We start from the raw sequence: 17526 nt of genomic DNA, 5'->3' as shown, positions 1-17526 counted from the left end.
TTTAATTTGCAGCAAATAAAAGTTTGGTACAATTTCTTTATTTTATGCCCTGCACCTTTTGGTGTGTGTTACATTTGAAAGGAATAGGATATTCTGTAGCTCAACAGCAGCTGCATAAAAAATGCCCTTTTTAGACATGGGCCAATTTGATGCCTTTGATATTCCAAACAGAACTACTTATATTTGAATCCCTGTTACCTGAATTTCATTTATATATGCCTCATGTCACCTGTTGGTTGAGCCATTCAGATAAATGAGGCCAGCTATGCTTGTAGTGACACGGGGACTTCAAATGACATTGTCCACCTCATGAGGAAATGCAGCTCACTTGCATTGATGCGCAACAATGCTGGTTCCTAGTTGTCAACTGAGAAAGATCAACATCCTCCGCACGATGCATTTCTGAGGCCTTGCTCACATACAGACACAGTGGTAGTGGTAAAATTATTCCTGGACAACTTTAGATAGGCAGCCATATGGTTGAATGAAAAATTCCCTGCTCCTATGCCAGCTTTCTGTTAGGCTGTGCTACTTGGTAGTACTTAGTTTTTGTGTGTGCTGAGGGACCATTCAGAGCCCTTCCACTCCCGGGTAACCTGAACTGGTATAATCCAGAGAGAATTTTAATATTTCATCTGCTGTTTGGGGAAACTTTAGTCTGTGGCCTTGCCACAACTAATAACCATCATCATTGACCATGTTTCTTCTTGTTCTATTATTATTATTATTATTATTATTATTCTCTTTTTTCTCCCTTGTTTGTAAACAAAGATGAGGAAAAAGGAGCGTTCTCGGACCTGCCCCAAAAAAGTGATCATGCTCTCTTCTTCCTCCATTTACACTTCCTCTCCATCGTACCCCAGTCAGCAGGTGATTTCATTCTGCATGCTCTGTCCTCCTTTCCCTCTCTTCCTGCTTCCACAAGTAGACCACATACCCTTTCTGTTTTGAGTTTTCTCCTAAAACTGAATAGTGTCAGCAGACCTCTTGATCTTCCCTTCCCCCAAACCAGTAACACAAGCAAACCCAGAATTCCTTTTATCATTGTTTGATTTAAGGTAACCCCAGAGTCGGTCATGACTGGACCTAATGGTCAGGGGTCCCTTTACCTTTTACCTTTACACATATAACTTCTTACATTCTGTTGTTATGGTTACGTTGTGTAGTAGGTTGGTGTACCAAACAAAAACCTGGGATCTTAGTAAAGGTTGCTGTTGATAGCGCCCAGTTGTTATACTGGATGCTGTAAGAGGAGTGACACACTGGTTTCTGGATCTAAAATGAGCAGTCTAGGTGGCCTTCAGCTTGGTTTTGCATTGCAATGAGAAGAGAAGCATAATGTATTGCTTCTGTGGGCTTCCCATTCATTGCTGAGATTACAGGCACATCCTTTATCCATCTGTTTATTTGAAGTACTTGCATGTTACCTTTCAGAGAAAAGCCACTCACTCCCAAGGCGGCTTACAAAAGATATTTCAGGACAATTTAGCGGTTTAGGATATTTTCTCTCCCCTGCCCCCATTAAATACCACTGAAAGGGGTGTCCTATCTCAGGATCAGAGCTTATCCTGGACCTTCCTTTCACTCTAATGAAAATAAGAGAGATAATGTGCCTAAACCCGCCCTCTCTGGCCTGTTCTAATACAACTCTCATTACCCAAGACCGTTGGCCATGTTGGGTAGGGTTGATGGAAGTTGGGGGTCCAACAACATCCTCAGGGCACCAGACTGGAAATGTTAGCTTTGAAGCAGATTCTTAAATTTGGCCTGTGATGTGGGAACTGCTGCAACGCTTCTCCCACAGCACCAGGGTGACTTTGTTTAACTATGTCAAATAAAGGGGTCGTGCAGACATCCTGCGATTTGCTAGAATGTAAACCCATTAATGGGACGTGGGTGGCGCTGTGGGTTAAACCACAGAGCCTAGGACTTGCCGATCAGAAGGTCGGTGGTTCAAATCCCCGCGACGGGGTGAGCTTCCGTTGCTCGGTCCCTGCTCCTGCCCACCTAGCAGTTTGAAAGCACATCAAAGTGCAGGTAGATAAATAGGTACCGCTCCAGCAGGAAGGTAAACAGCGTTTCCGTGCGCTGCTCTGGTTTGCCAGAAGTGGCTTAGTCATGCTGGCCACATGACCCGGAAGCTGTACGCCGGCTCCCTCGGCCAATAAAGCGAGATGAGTGCTGCAACCCCAGAGTTGGCCACAACTGGACCTAATGGTCCGGGGTCCCTTTACCTTTAAAAGCAGTCATGAGGATTTACACAGATTCATGGGGGTTATGGATCTTTCAAAATGTGTAGATCTATCAGCAATTAGCTGTAATTTGAAATACCGTATCAGTTGAAAGTCCTGTTGACTTCAGGGGTCCCTTTACCTTTAATTTAAACCCATTGATGTACCTACATTACTTAGAAGTTGGGTGAGGCCAGGGTGCTCCCCACTTCATGAGAATGACAAGGAATTCCAAAACATAGCCCCCCAAAGTCCTCCAGGTTTTACCAATTCTAGCCTGCTGCGGTTTCCCTTACTTTCCTAGTGTGTTGTGCTGCTCTTACTTACCTCCACCAACTGACCATAGTACCACTAATCAGCATGGCAGTCGTCTAGAATGCCTGGGCCCAGCTGTGTTACCTGGCTTTGGGACCTTGGGAAGCCTCCCCCATTTCCAGGTCACCCTCCCTCACTGACGTTGCTAAAACATTCCTCCAAAGTAGTTTATTGTTGAATGCTTTGTTCAAATCAGGCACCCCAGTTACATGATTGTGTAAAAAATGTGGGGGCCTTGAGTCAATTTATAATAAATGGTTTTATTTGAGTTTTTATAATAAAATTAGATAACAGTGCAAAATACACTGATACAATACGGGGCAGTCGTACAGTTCATCTCAACATCAATTACATATTTTATTGGTATCGCGCCATGTTGAATGTTCCGTTAGTGCAAGCATTGCAACTTGCCGAGAAGAATAATTCCTTCTCTCTTCTCCTCCCCAGCGTGCTACTGTTGGGGTTCTCCTGGCCCCCACTCCTTAGCCAATTTCAGGGGGAGCAGGGGGTGGAGAGGAGGGGAAACCCATTGCACAAGGGGAAGTCCTTGTGCAGGACATTCACTAACTGGGTTGTTTTGTTAGGTGAATCATGGTACATATTTTACCCCAGGAGTTCCCTCCATAATGTCAGGGCCAAAATAGTATTAGTCACAAAGGCACACTTATTCTGATGTCCGCAACGTAGAAAATGATTTACTTACAGTTGGAAAAACTGGGTCAGCTTCTCTTGCTTGATTTGCAAGAAGAGTTAGCTTCTAAATGGGAAACTTACCACTCAGTCTTGTAAACTATTTGTTTTTAAGGTGTTTTATATTTCATATATAGTTGCATTGACTCACAAAACTGGAAAGTTGCAGGACACACACACACACACCTATTTTGTCTTATGAAGTATGAGCAGGTTTGTGAGTTTCTGGGAGCTACATTTTTATAAAACTATACCTGTGTGAATAGAGGATAATCAAAGCTGCCTCCAGATGTCTGCATTCTTGGGGCAGGGATTACAGTCTGTCTTATCGTAGGATACCACTGTGGATTTCGCAGGCCAGGGAGCCTTGTTTCTTGTTCACGTTGAGGGGAGCCCAGGCTCTTCAAAATAACCTTTGAATTAAAAACAGACTTGGTGATTACTTAAGCTCAATGGACATATCTCACTTTGCCTCTAAAGTTCTCTAAAGTTTATTCCTCATATTACTTTTAAAACTAAACTAGGATTTTCCAAGGAACAATTTATGGTTTCTTGGGAGCATTTCCTTCTTCTGCCACCACCACGTGTATCACTGTGTGGATATTTATTGCTGTTGTCACCATTTACTAACACAGTTTGTATAAAGTATTCTTTTTAACTGCTCTGCACAAAACCTCTTTCTTCACAGCAGCCACATGATCTTTGCAAACCTCCTATGGCTTTTCCAGGACTGTGGTTTTAATGTTTCTCTTGTAGGGTGACTCCTAACTGAATGATGCTATCTTTCTGTGAGTGTGTATGTGGGATTTGTCAAGGTCATTATTTTGCCTGCAGGCAAACAGGGAACCTCATGGAGAACCAGCTGGAGAGCAGAGTCCCAGACAGCAGCGGGTAAAATAGCATGAGCAAAAGCAGCATGAAGAGGGTGTGTGCACTCTTGGGAGAATGTGCAAGCTGGGGGTGGGTAGGAGAAGGCTGGAGAGCTATTCATATGCCAGCATAATACTAATAGCCAGGCTCTACTGAAAATGCTTCGTAAAAATAGTGGTTTTGTGTCTGTGTGGCCTTTGCAGAATTACTTGCTTGACAGGCTTTTGATCACTTTGAGCATCATGCAGTATGTTTTGTTTTTTTCTGTTGGGCACATATTAGCACTTTGAATTTGGCATTCCCCATTTTTCTCTATAATAGGAGATACTATAGTGGAGTAGAAAGGGCCTGCTGATGTGTCGGAAAATATCTATCCATCTATCCGAATCATTATTACCTCGTTCTTCAGCCAAAAAAGCTCCCAGAGCAGCTTACAGATCAATAAAAAGCTAGACAGTCCTAGCCCTCAGGCTCACACTTTAAAAGGAATGACACAAAATGAAAAAGGGATGGGGTAGAAAGAGGAAAACAAGACAATGCAGGAACCAGTTCTTTGTTAGTTCTTTTTGTAAATAATAAAACTATTGTTAGTTCCTGTGGAACACCCTTCCATCCGATGTCAAGGAGATAAAGAACTACACAACTTTTAGAAGACATCTGAAGGCAGCCCTGTATTGGGAAGTTTTTGTTGTTTGGCGTTTTATCGTGGTTTTTTGTGGGCTGGAAACTGTCCAGAGTGGTTGGACAGCCCGATGGGTGGAGTAATAATAATAATAATAATAATAATAATAATAATAGCTGGGATAGAAACAGTTCACATAGCCTGATGGAATGCACAAATAAATCTTCATGACAGTAGGGAGAAAGGGACATTTTTAAGCACCCCTCCACAAAAGCATACAAAACTAAATTAACTGGAATAAGCTTGGACCAATGTAGAACATACAAGGAAAGAGAATGAATTGACATAATAAAGGCATGGATCGATGCTGCAGTCTGCCTGCTCAATATATTTCTAAAAGCTGCTCATCACAGAAAATAATTTTGAAAAGGAACCCTACACAATACAGTTTTGAGGATACTGAGAATTTTGTGCTAAACATCACTAGCCCCTCAGAGAATTATGCCTTTGCCATGACCCTTTCCCTTCCATGACCCTTCTCTTCACCACTAGCTTGGTATTGCATCTAGTCTCCAAAACAACCAGGTTAAAAAGTTGGAGCGAGGGAAGTGAGGAAGGAAAACCCAGAGGTTTTGTCCCTGTGTCGATATTGCATCTGCCTGGCTTCCCTGCCTCTATTCACTCCCTACCTCTCAGTAGTGTGCGTCACTACAGACAGCAAGTGCCCTTCTCCAGATCCCTGTGACACACCTGTATTTCACAGCAACTAAACTATGATGCTGCTTTGGCGGCACAATCTTGGCTCCTTTTCCTGCTGCTGTAGGATTCATAAACCACAGCTTCCAAAGGTCACAGCACCTCTGCATGCCTACTGAGCAGTAAACCTATTTAAATCCGTGACTTCCAGAGTAGACCTAATTTGGATTCGGCTACCGTAAATGGTTTGTGTTGTATGTATGTCACATCTGCGGTGTGTGTGTGTGTGTGTGCAACCTTCATCCAAAGGATTTTGAGCTCTTGTTCCCCTCCTTACCCCTTGTCCCACTTTTTTTTTAATGCACAAGCATTTAATTAACTGCCTCTGACCTTATTTTCAGCTTTGTTTCTTTTCCTACTGCCATGCTCTTTCCATGAATATTTTTTCCCCTGTGCTCTCTTGTTCATTTTCCCTCACTCATTATTCTGCAGAGACCTCACCAGTTCTTTTCAGATGACCGTGTGCCAGAGCGCACGCTTACCATTGAGCAGAGGGCAAGCCAGCTGGCTGCCCTCCTGGAGCAAAGGCCCGCAACCAGGCATCAGGTGACTGCCTTCCTGTCTGTCTGGCACTTTGTGTCTGCTTGCCGTTCCGTAGAATGGGAAATGAAAGGTTGCTTGGGCTGTAACATGGCTGGCATCAGATGTCCTGTTTTAATGGCTGATGAGTACACTATCACATTGTAGCAGAACACTTTCAAGCACTCTAGGGTAAAACAACAAGATCCAAACTCATTATTCCGTCTTTCCTGTTAACTTACTATTCCTGCTTGCTGAATCAACACTTAATCTTGCATAGATGCATCTAGCACTAATAAAAGATGTGTGGCATATGTGGGGAGGGAGCTCCTAACTTAAAGGGGCTTTTGAGAGTTTGCACTTCCATAGAGTAGGGTAGAATCTGTATAGAAAGACTCTGCTAGATTCAAGAAGTGTTGGTGGAGCATTGCTTAGCCAGTCTGGAGAAGAAGAGGGTCTGCGGTACGTAACTAGGTTTCAGAAGCAAGGTTCTATAAAATTAGCTTGCTGAAGAGTAACCCAAAACAAATGAAACCAGGAAGTTAACTAACCCCAGAACAGCCTTTATATATAAACCAAATGGGCTTTGAAAACTTGTTTATTTCTTTAAGCAATATACACATTCTTTCTATATGTGCTCTAATTTTTAAACATGTATGTCAGTGCCAATATTCAATCATATATCATCAGTTGCTGATCAGAATTTATTTTCTGACCCTGTGTGGGCTGTTATAATGTATTTCATCTCGTTAAACTCTGGAAGGTCTAATATCAATTGCTTTTAGTCATTTTGCCAAACAAAATATTGATGGGGTAAAAAGAGACTATTGAATGCAAGCACATGCATTTTGACATATGTCTTGCTTAACAGTCTTGCAGTCACTTTTACCTTGCAGAAATTTTAGAAAGTTGTTTCTTTCAACCTTCTTACTAGGAATTTTTGGTATTGCTTCATGATTGGAATAGAATTCCTTGTATTTTATTCAGGAACCATCTAGCTCACAGTTCTTTATAAATCCATTCATTTCTAAAACTTGAAAGACAGGCATCAGGAAGGTCATTCACAGCTGAAATTAGTACATGGATTTGGTGTTCCACCATTCCCCCAAATATCAATGTTCTGAACTTTGGCTGGGGAGTTTAAAAGTGGTAGAGCATGCCCACAGTTTTCCTACGTCACTTGCAAGCTACAAGATCTCTGCTGCCTGTCTCACCCGCCCCTTCCCAAAAGCTCCTATTTTGAAATGCCGTCTTCTGACTTTCTCATCTTTATTTTGTAGCCAGAGATTGAGCGATCTCGTCGATCTGTTGTTGAGCAGTGGGAGCTCTCCCGCAACCTCCGCTCTTCCAGTCGCCCTTCTTCTCCCTCTTCTGACTCCCTCAGACAGGTAGCATGGTGTGGGGCTTGAGGCTGCACCCGGTTGCACATCTTGGGCCTATTCCATCTCCTGCCACTTGAGAATGCCGCACTGGATAAAGCTAGGCTAATAAGTTCTCTTTGCCTTGGGCGTGGCTGAGCTTAGCCTGTGTGCCTGCAGAAAGGCTTGGGATTCCTCTCTATCCTGGTTATTCCAAGGCTTGTGAGTTTGGAAATGGTGCCTATCCTTTACACCTCAGAGTTACTGATTGTCTGGTAGGAGAGAGAGCAATGGCTAGCAAACGTTTCACAAAGAATATTGTATGTCTCATCCAGAACTGGCTTGTTCTGCCTTCAGATAAATAAAGACATACCCTGGAATGCACTCACCCAGTTGTCCGAATCACCAAGCCATAGTTTGATCATCAGAAGTCCTTTGTGGGCTGAAATGCTTCTTCCTCTGCTTTCTCCTGCATCTTCCTTGGGCTTCTTCACTTCAGTTTCATTTCCTCAGTAGCTATATCTTGGTTTTATTATAATGTTTTGAACAGGTGCTGCCATAATCACTTCTCACTATAATTCGTTCTCAAGTTGGCAATTAAAGCCAAGTTCAAATTGTGGTTTGAGTCACTCAAATGAAAACAAAATTAGGCTAGCAGTAATTATGACCTGCTAGTTTAACCATGGCTTCCCAGTATATCTTTTGCTATGCGGGGAAGGGAAGTGGAATAATGCAGACTGCTACTGACCACCAAACCATGGTGATGTTGGAACTGGACCATTGTGTCAAACGGCCATTTCTGACTACTAAGGATCCACCAATAAGGCTTCATTGTTGCCAAGAGTGGGATTCACTGTGTTGTCTGTCTCTTAACAGCTGTTTCTAGCACTGGATTTTCTGTGGCCATTGAACATCTACATGATGAATAAATGCTTGTTTGCTGCTTCACTTTGAGGATGTGATTCAAACCACTATATTGCTTTGTGTGTCTTCTAATATAACAGATTAGTTGTGGTTTGATTTTTGAACAGCGTAGTGAATACTGAAATGCTTGCTGCTTGCCTCATCTAGATTAAGGTTTAAGGGATTTCTGATTGTTCTATAGGAAGAGCTATACTGTATTGGTCATTGTGTCACTAAATGTTGTCTAATTCTTCAAGATGGGCATGGGGAATGTGGACACCTGTCTGTTGTAGAACTAATATTTCATTTTAAACAATGTAGTCTTGCTCTGAGAATTCTGTAGGGTTTTTATGGGAGAGGTGGATTAGATTCAAATCGATGTTAGGCAAATGTAATAATCTTTAGCATGGGCAAGAAGCACAATCCTTTAGAGCAGATAGTCCCCTCTGTCTGCTTGTAGAGTGGGGAAGAGAAGGACTCACCAACCAAGGCCTTCCCTTCAAAAGAAAACTTGTGGATGACAATAGACCTGTTTCTGACAAAGCAACCACATTGCCTCTCATTTGGTTTCCCATATTGTCCCCTCTACTCATACATAAACAAGACCTAGGGTAGAAATAGGCTAAAAATTCTCACAATTGTTGGAAATAGGTCATGGAATCCCCCAAAGATCTGTATTGGGACAGTCTATGAGGAAGTCTGTAGCTGAAGAGATTTGTTTTGCACACAGTCCACACACAAAATAAAAAAATAGAAGAGGCTGTCTTAGAGACAATAAGACTGTGTAACTTGCCCACAAATGATCTGGAAGTGATCAGTGAAAGCCAACTTTGCAGATGGCACCAATTTATAGAGCATGATGAAAACCTGAGCAGACTGTGAAGAGTTCCAAAAGAACATCTCCAAATGAGGTGAAGGGGCAAAAAATGTGCTAATAAGTGTAAAGTGATATATATTGGAACAAAACATTCCAATGCTGATTGAGTCTAAACTGGCTGAAACTGTCCAAGAATGACAACTTGGAGCTGCGGTGGAGAGCTCAGTCAAAACTTGGTGCAGCAGCTGTGGAAAGACAAATTCCAATATGGTAGAGATGGATAAGTGGTGCAGAAGAGGCACCAAAATACCAGTCAAGAAGTTAGGAGGGCATTCCAGGCAAGGCTTGTATGTTTGGGGTCTTTTAATTTAGAGAAGAACTACTAAGGGAGACACAATATAGGGTTATAAGGTTATTATATACTTTTCAATATCTACATGGCTTCTAAGTGGTTTACAAAACATTAAAACCAGTTGCACAACCTTGTTGAAATACAGAATAATAAAGAACGTACCATAATTGAAATACACAATAAATCCATCCCATTAAAATGTTAAAATAGAAACATGTGATTAAAATATGGAATAAAACTATCGCATTAAAACCCCACAGCAATTAAAACAGGAGACTTGGGTCAAGAGATGAAAGCAATGCCTGTATAAACAGGTGTGCCTTCAGAAGCTGGTAGAATACCAATACAGATGTGGAATGCACTGCCCCAACACCTGTGCCATCAATAATACATGATGCGGGGAAAATGAGGGAATGTTTTTCCCTCTCACAAAACTAGAACTCACTTAATGAAATTGTCAGTAACAGATGAAATAAAGCATTTTTTTCACACAATATGTAATAAACTTATGGAATTCACTGGTGTCATAAGATGTGGTAGTCAATGGCTCAGATTGGTTTTTTTAGTGACTTGTTCATTTTTTAATTAAATTTATATATCACACATCATACGAAGATCACAGGACAGTTTACAACATAAAAACACAAAATGCATAACACAATCATAATAAAAACAACAAACACACACCACCTTTAAAAGGCCATAGGTTGTTTAACAGAAGGCCTGGTTGAAGAGAAATGTTTTTGCCTAGGTCTAAAAGCAGTCATGGACGCGGGTGGTGCTGTGGGTTAAACCACAGAGCCTAGGACTTGCCGATCAGAAGGTCGGCGGTTCGAATCCCCGCGACGGGGTGAGCTCCCGTTGCTCGGTCCCTTCTCCTGCCCACCTAGCAGTTCGAAAGCACGTCAGAGTGCAAGTAGATAAATAGGTACTGCTCCGGCGGGAAGGTAAATGGCGTTTCCGTGCGCTGAAGTGACATAGTCATGCTGGCCACATGACCTGGAAACCGTACGTCAGCTCCCTCAGCCAATAAAGCGAGATGAGCACTGCAACCCCAGAGTCGGCCACGACTGGACCTAATGGTCAGGGGTCCCTTTACCTTTAAACACAGTCATGAGAATTTACACAGATTCATGGGGGTTATGGATCTTTCAAAATGTGTAGATCTATCGGCAATTAGCTGCAATTTGAAATACCATATCAGTTGAGAGTCCTGTTGACTTCAGGCCCTTCAGGCTGCCAATCTAGAGATAAGCATGGTGTTTGGAAAGAACATGGCAGCTGTTATGGGAAACCTTTGTGGGAGATGGGGTTAGAAACACCTTTCATCTCCAATGACTATCTGGCAAAAGAAAGTCTCTGACCAGGGTCTTAGAGTGGCTGATTACAAACTGCTAATAATTTTATTTAGTGCTGCCCACACCAATGGTTTCTGAGATCACTTGTTTTGCTGGTGCCACACACGCTTGTGTTGTCCACTGTCTTGGCATGGTTTCACCCCTTTCTGCACCTTTTTTGCCATTTTTTTCTTTCGTAGTTTTCATCCTGAATTTATACTGTTTCTCTTTTCCCTCATTTTCCCCATCCATCTTACCTCCCCCCACCCTCATTACCTTCATCTGGTAGAAGTATATAAAGATGTATACAGGTGGCGTGAGCTCATTGGCTGAGCAAATAGCCAATCAGCTTCAAAGGAAAGACCAACCCAAAACCCTTCTAGACAAGAAGGAACTGGTAAGAGAATGATGTTCAGAAGGTGATGAGTATTTGTGATTAGAAGTTAGACAGCTCTTCCTTAGATCCTCAGTAATATGGAGCCTTTAGTTTTCCCTCAGTGTTTAGTTAAAGGTAGCTGATGTAAGCACTTCCTTGCCTGTTCCTCCACTTCCCTTTGTGGGTTCTTGAATTCTTGCTGTAAAGAAAATGGATAGTACTCAAAAGATCTGTGGCTGAAAGCTTTGGTGTCTTTGGAGTAAATGTGTGGAGATATCATTTGACAGTGGTTGTTTGGAGCTTAACTTCAGTGGTAATGTGGGAGGAGGATTATTACTATCATAATAGTGTGACCATTTTCACAATTCGTTAGTTGTGTACACCTGGTGTCTCTAATCAACTTTGTGAGGTATGTCATCATTATACCCATTTTAGAGGCAGGATGTGTGGGAAAGCTAAAGCTGAGAGAATTAAAGAATTTTTAGATCCTTCAGTTCTTCCATATTCCGCCAGACTCTTTATTTTCAGGTGGTTGGATGCTACACCTTACGGAGTGAGTTCCTTGGCTGACCTTTTCTTCCTCATGTTGGGGCCTTGGAATTATCCCTAGGTGCCTGCTTAGTGTTTTTGCTGAAACGTCCTCTGTTTCCCATTGAAGGATTCCAAAACAATCTAATGAATACATATGGCACGACAGTGGAAGTAAAAGTAAGCTTGTGACTCAGTCTAGACCTTTCCTTGTTCTTGCTGCTTTAGGGTTCCTTGAAAAAAGAATTCCCTCCGAATGTGGGAGGCAGTGATGTCTGCTACTTCTGCCACAAGCGTGTCTACGTGATGGAAAGACTGAGCGCTGAAGGCAAATTCTTCCACCGCAGCTGCTTCAAATGCGAATACTGTGCTACAACCCTGCGCTTGTCCTCTTATGCCTATGACCTGGTGGATGGTAAGTGAAGTTTACCTTTGTCAGCATCACCCTTGAGCCAGTGTCACCAACTGGACTCATCCACTCAGCCCCGACTGGGCTAGGCGAGCTGGGTAGCACTTCCAGGGACCACCTTCTGCACAGGAACAGGTCAAAGTGCTGTGGACTCACAGCTTAGAGTTGTGAGCACCGGATTCAATTCCACAAGAAGATAGTCGTCGCACAGCAGAGTATAGCAGAGTCTAGCAGAGCATATAAACGACTCGGAGAGCAGCTCTGTAGAATATCTTCTTTATTCTATAACTACAACTATAATACACATCTATATACAGAGCTAAATAGGTCTAAGCATAAATGAATGCTGCACTGCACTGAGTGTCTGCAGCTGCTCTTAGCAGCAACCTTATCTATACACACGATCTCTAACACTCAGTCTCTCTCTCTCTCTCTCTCCGACACACTGACTGACTGACTCTTTGATGTGGTGCTGGAGCAGAATAAGTAGAGAGCAGAACATGCCTCCTCCTCTCTGGAGAATCACCAGACTCATCAGGAGATTCTTGGATATGGGAGGGGTGAAATCTCCTCAACCTTTTGCCTTAGGAGGGGATGGGCAAGAGCTTCAACTGATGGGTTGCATTCAGCAAAATTGTTGTGCAGGTGACTTCTACTTGCATAACATAACTTCCCTTCCTCCTCCTCCTCCTTCCCCCCACTTGTGTCCCCATACCCAAATCTTCTCTGGGGGTTCCCACAGGCTTCTGGGACAGAGGTTTTTTTGGGGGGGGGAACTCAGGGAGTAGAAGAAGGAGAGGGAGTTCCATTGTGCAAGCAGAAGTCATTGAGATCACAACATGACTTTTATTGGATTCAGCCCTTTGACTTAGATATAACCTTCAGGATTCCATATATCTTTAGTATGCTCAGGAAATTATTACATCACTGTTTGGCCCACTTCAGATACATCATCCAAAATTATTATTGTGCAAGAGGTATTTGTAGAAACTAAAACGCACATTGTAAATACTGCAGTCTGAAGCTGTTTGAACTGGGAGTTGAACTCCTCTCCATGCTCAGGATTTTGTGTGCTGCCAGAGATTATGGAAAACTCCGAGTTATGGAAGCCATTACTCTTGCATTTGCACTCATGGCTAGACAACTGCAGCATCATGTAAACAGGGCTCTCCTTGAATACTGTTTAGAAGGTTCAGCAACACTTTGGAAGTTCTTGCAACATCATACCACTGGCTATTTGCATCTGTGAGATGATAACTTTTGAATATTTGTAGTTAGAAATCACCTGGGTGACCATAGTACATAGATTTCTGTTTGGATTGGTCAATTCTTGGTAAGCAGTGGTCTGTTTGGAGTTAATGCCCAGCCCTTTCCTCTTTGCATTCATTCTTGCCTTTTCCACAGCACTTCTGCCAGATTTCCATGTGATGCAGCCTTTGTTCCTCATACAGTGCTGCTTTGTGTGCGATACCACGCAAGTTCCCCTGGGATGTTCTGGCTATTGGTTGGGTGCTGGGTAAATGGCTATCAGGCACCCTATGGAAAATCCATTTGTTTTCAGGAAAGGAGGAAATTAACGTGAATGAAATCTTTGAGGCATAATTGTCTCCATGTATTTTGTATGTGACAGGGCAGAGGAGATACAGAGGAACTGTGGCATTGCACAGCATTACCAGACTGTAGTTTTTGTCTTTCTCATTACCATTTTCCCCTTGCTCTGTTTGCAGGAAAATTCTACTGCAAGCCTCACTACTGTTACAGACTTTCAGGTTATGCACAGAGGAAGAGACCGGCAGTGGGCCCTCTGTCAGGAAAGGTAGGCTGTTTCCTTGCATTTCCCAGATGAGACTGCTTTGCCATTTTATGTTGGGAAGTGGCTTTGGGTTGTTTGGAAAAGGGAGAGCAGTGTTGCAGAATCTTTCTGAATCCTATGTGCATTGATCTTGCCTACCTTTATTAGCTGTAAACTCTTAAACAGAACACATAATGGAAACTTTTTATCAGTTGTTGTTTTTATAAATTTGTTGGCTTACCAAAACCAAGACAACAGCATGTCTGGAGAGAGAAGATGAAAAGCTGTGCCAGTGGTGTGCAAATAGGCACGTCGCCATTCATATTTACTTCTGTCTATCCAAAATCCAATTTATGGTGTTGGATAATAAAAATACCCAAAGAGTGGGAATTTAAGAATTAAAACATGGATATGCATTAAAGTAAATCCTGGCTTGAGAATATATGTAATAGCTGATCTACTGGACAACGATTACATTTACAAAGTAACATGAAATAATTTTACTTATGCAGTTAATTTTTTGGCAGTTGGTTTTATGGCAAGTAGTTCTTCAAGGCAATACTATGGAAAAACGATACGTGTGATACTATTATTTTTTGTTAAAATCAGCTAACCCCAGGCATGCCCTCCATATGGCTTTACTTGAAGAAGCAGTTAGATAAATAACAAAGATATACTGAGAATGTGTGTCCAGATCTGGAATATGCCTGAATAAACTAGGGTTATTGTTTCTCCTGGATCTAAAACCATAAAACCACCTTTTGTCTGTTTGCATTTGCTCACTTTTAAATTACATAAATGTAATAACTGCATCCTTCCTTGCCTGTTTCCCCCCCAGGACAGCAAAGGGACCCAGCAGGACAACATGGCGGCTGACGGTGCAGGACGTGCAAACTCCATCTCAACTTCGTCAGAGAGGACTCCAGGTAGCTCTGCTTCCTTGTTTGGCAGGGTGATGCAGTACTCGCTCCACCTCTTTGACAGAGTTAGGGTGGCAAGCCAGCTCCTGCAAAACACAGTTTCCTCAGTTGGGCAACACGTAGCTCAAAATCCTTTGGACTCCTTTTTCATGTGCCAGCTGATGGCTTTTGGAGTCCCCTTTATCTATGTCCAGTCAGAGGTTCTTGTGCAGATAATGGGGGAGTTTTTATCAGCACTAGGATATTAATACAGTAATAACAACTTTTGTAACACTGTGTAACGTGTGCAGGAGGAAATTAGGGGTTATGTGGTGGTGGGGTTACATTATGGTTTGTAAGACAAAGCTGCTGTTCTGAATGCTGTCCAGGTAAACACAGACACCCAGTTCAAGATTTCTTGGGTAGGTTCAAATAAATTAAAAATTGCTAGTCATACCCAGAACAGACCAATTGAAATTAATGGACACGACTAACTTAGCTTAATTAATTTCATCAGGTCTACTCTGAGTAGAACGTAGCTGGATGCAACCCTTAGTCTGCAAAATCTACATTGCTGAGCGAATTAAATTTGGCATTAGCATGGTATGAAGAAGTCCATTGACTGGATTTCTGTGTTCACCTGCAAAACTATCTTCTAGTTCCCACTGACATGGTGTCTGAATAGCAAAACATCAAAACCTTGTTGATACATTTTGAACCATGCCTGCTATACATTCCTTGTTGTCTTTCACAGCCTTTAACTCTGGGTGATCTTGGTGTTGGCAGGTTGTGGAAATTTCTCCCAAAATATATGCTTTGCTGTTCTGGACTGGGGCTGACAAACCAAGCTGTATGCTGTTGAGGGCATTCTGGTTAATCTTAAACTTGATTCCTGTCTCTGTGTGAGAGTGAGTGATAGACTCAATTTGTGCCACAAACTCTTGTTTGTACGGACTTTTACTTTGACCTTTTGGTGATTAAATTTGAATCACACTTGATAAGAGGCCAGACTGGATTCTAGTTGTGGAATCTTCCAAGCCAAACAGGTTTAGATTTTATTTTTTTATGTAGAATTAAATTATATAGCCGTAGTCGTGCGTAGGAACTAAACCGTTGCTCTTCCATTGGCTAAACGTTTCGAAATAGTATGAAAAAATCCAATTGAAGGATCATTCAAGATACGTTTTTTCATTTATTTATTTTTAGTTGTGTGCACTCAATAGCATTGTACAGTTTCTGTATTTGTGTGACATTTCCCACCCAGAAGCAAAATGAAAGAGATTTAAGATTTAGGTAAGCTCTGAAAAACATTTTGTATTAAGCAAGTCTTTCAAATGTGAAAACACAGCTTCTTGTAACTATTGGATAGGAGTCATTTGGCTGTGGAAACAAAGAGTTCTGGAATTTTGCACTGATTAAATTGCTTGATCAGAGATTGGATGTGGTTGTTCAGATAACTTTTAAGAGTTCAGACTCTGAATACTGCTTATGTTGAGCTTCTGCCTCTGTTGTCTTGAGACTGATAATCTTGCAGAAGTTGATTGCAGTTGGAGTTGCCAACTTGGTCTAGCATATTTCACCAGCTCTTTACCTTGTTAATTTCAGTTTAGCAATAATTATTCTTGGCCTAATATTGTAGTGAAACCTGTCCTACATTCCCTGCAAGCCATCTAACTTTTAGTTCTAGTTCCCTGCTGGCCAGGGCAAAAAGCAGACAATTTTTGGCTCTCTGCTGAGTTCAAAATTAACTTGAATGTATAAGTTTGCTAATCACTCAAAGAATATGGGAAATTAATGTGTATTTTCATAGGAGGCTGCTGGAGGAATCTCTATATGTTTAAAGTTTAAGATCAGGACTCTTTCATGTGTCTTTGTTTACATATACCTATTTATGTGTCTATAGATATTGTAATCTCTACAAAGTAGAATCCAGCAATAATGAATTGAATAATTAATTCTGGCCTTTGTGTTATATAAGCACCATGAACTATGATAATAGTTAAAGACAGTGCTGGGGGAAAATATTTCAAATAATCAGAAGCCAGCATTTTATGTGTTCAGAGCTGATAAAAACGTTTCAGTCCCTAAATTCCAGCTGAAGTATCCTAATCAGAGAAGTTTCAGACTTTGGCAGTCCTCTGCGAGGCTGGTCTGTCCTCATGCAAACTCTGAATTGCCATTGAGGTAGAGATATAATTCTATTAACTGCATGTTTCGGACACTGGAATTCATGCAGAGATTGGCATTTCATAATGTGGAAAATGATGGTGATTTGAAAAGGGGGAAAAGTGATTTTAATAGAATGTAATTGGATGGTAGTGGGGGAAGCAGAGAAGTGCAGTCTTGGAACGAATAGAAATCTGCACCTCCCATTGACCTGTGTTCATGGTCAGCAGCCCATTCCAAGCTGACCCTTGGTTCCCGTGGAATAGGTAAATGCATGCTAGTGGAGCCGTGCTTACTCTATTTGCATGTTTCAAACAAATCTGCAATCAGTATTTGCTTGGTTACTATGAAATTTTATGTCGCCTCCCTTCCCTACTTGTTGGCTAACTTGAATAGTAGAGAAGAGAGCTCTTCTGTACTGAGGCATTAGAATAATGGTCAGAAAACAATAAGCACTTTTTATTGTGAGATAATTTTGCTCTCTGGCATGTGTGGCTTTCATTATAGGTGTTTTGTGACTCCCCCTATTCTGTTACAAAGGGGGAAGTTAACTGATCTCAAAGCTCAGTATTTAGCCATTAGGGTA

At 41.8% G+C, this 17526-nt stretch overlaps 1 protein-coding gene across 13 annotated transcripts in view; it reads left to right on the top strand.

Annotated features, from left to right (window-relative positions):
• MICAL3 (microtubule associated monooxygenase, calponin and LIM domain containing 3) overlaps positions 1-17526 on the top strand; it is a 187220-nt gene that overhangs the window by 101515 nt on the left and 68179 nt on the right. For 7 of the 13 annotated variants that reach the window (XM_053405213.1, XM_053405214.1, XM_053405212.1 and 4 more), the window contains exons 18-25: positions 772-870; positions 4071-4127; positions 5917-6030; positions 7284-7391; positions 11060-11167; positions 11903-12089; positions 13811-13899; positions 14714-14801. In XM_053405213.1, the coding sequence (XP_053261188.1) occupies positions 772-870; positions 4071-4127; positions 5917-6030; positions 7284-7391; positions 11060-11167; positions 11903-12089; positions 13811-13899; positions 14714-14801 (850 nt within the window). The remainder of the gene's footprint in view (positions 1-771; positions 871-4070; positions 4128-5916; positions 6031-7283; positions 7392-11059; positions 11168-11902; positions 12090-13810; positions 13900-14713; positions 14802-17526) is intronic. The other 6 variants (XM_053405217.1, XM_053405218.1, XM_053405219.1 and 3 more) reach the window with 2 other exon arrangements.

This window comes from Podarcis raffonei, chromosome 10, assembly GCF_027172205.1.
Source record: "Podarcis raffonei isolate rPodRaf1 chromosome 10, rPodRaf1.pri, whole genome shotgun sequence".
Lineage (NCBI taxonomy): Eukaryota > Metazoa > Chordata > Lepidosauria > Squamata > Lacertidae > Podarcis > Podarcis raffonei.
Note: the sequence above shows the minus strand (reverse complement) of the source record. Positions and strands in the feature narration are given on the sequence as shown.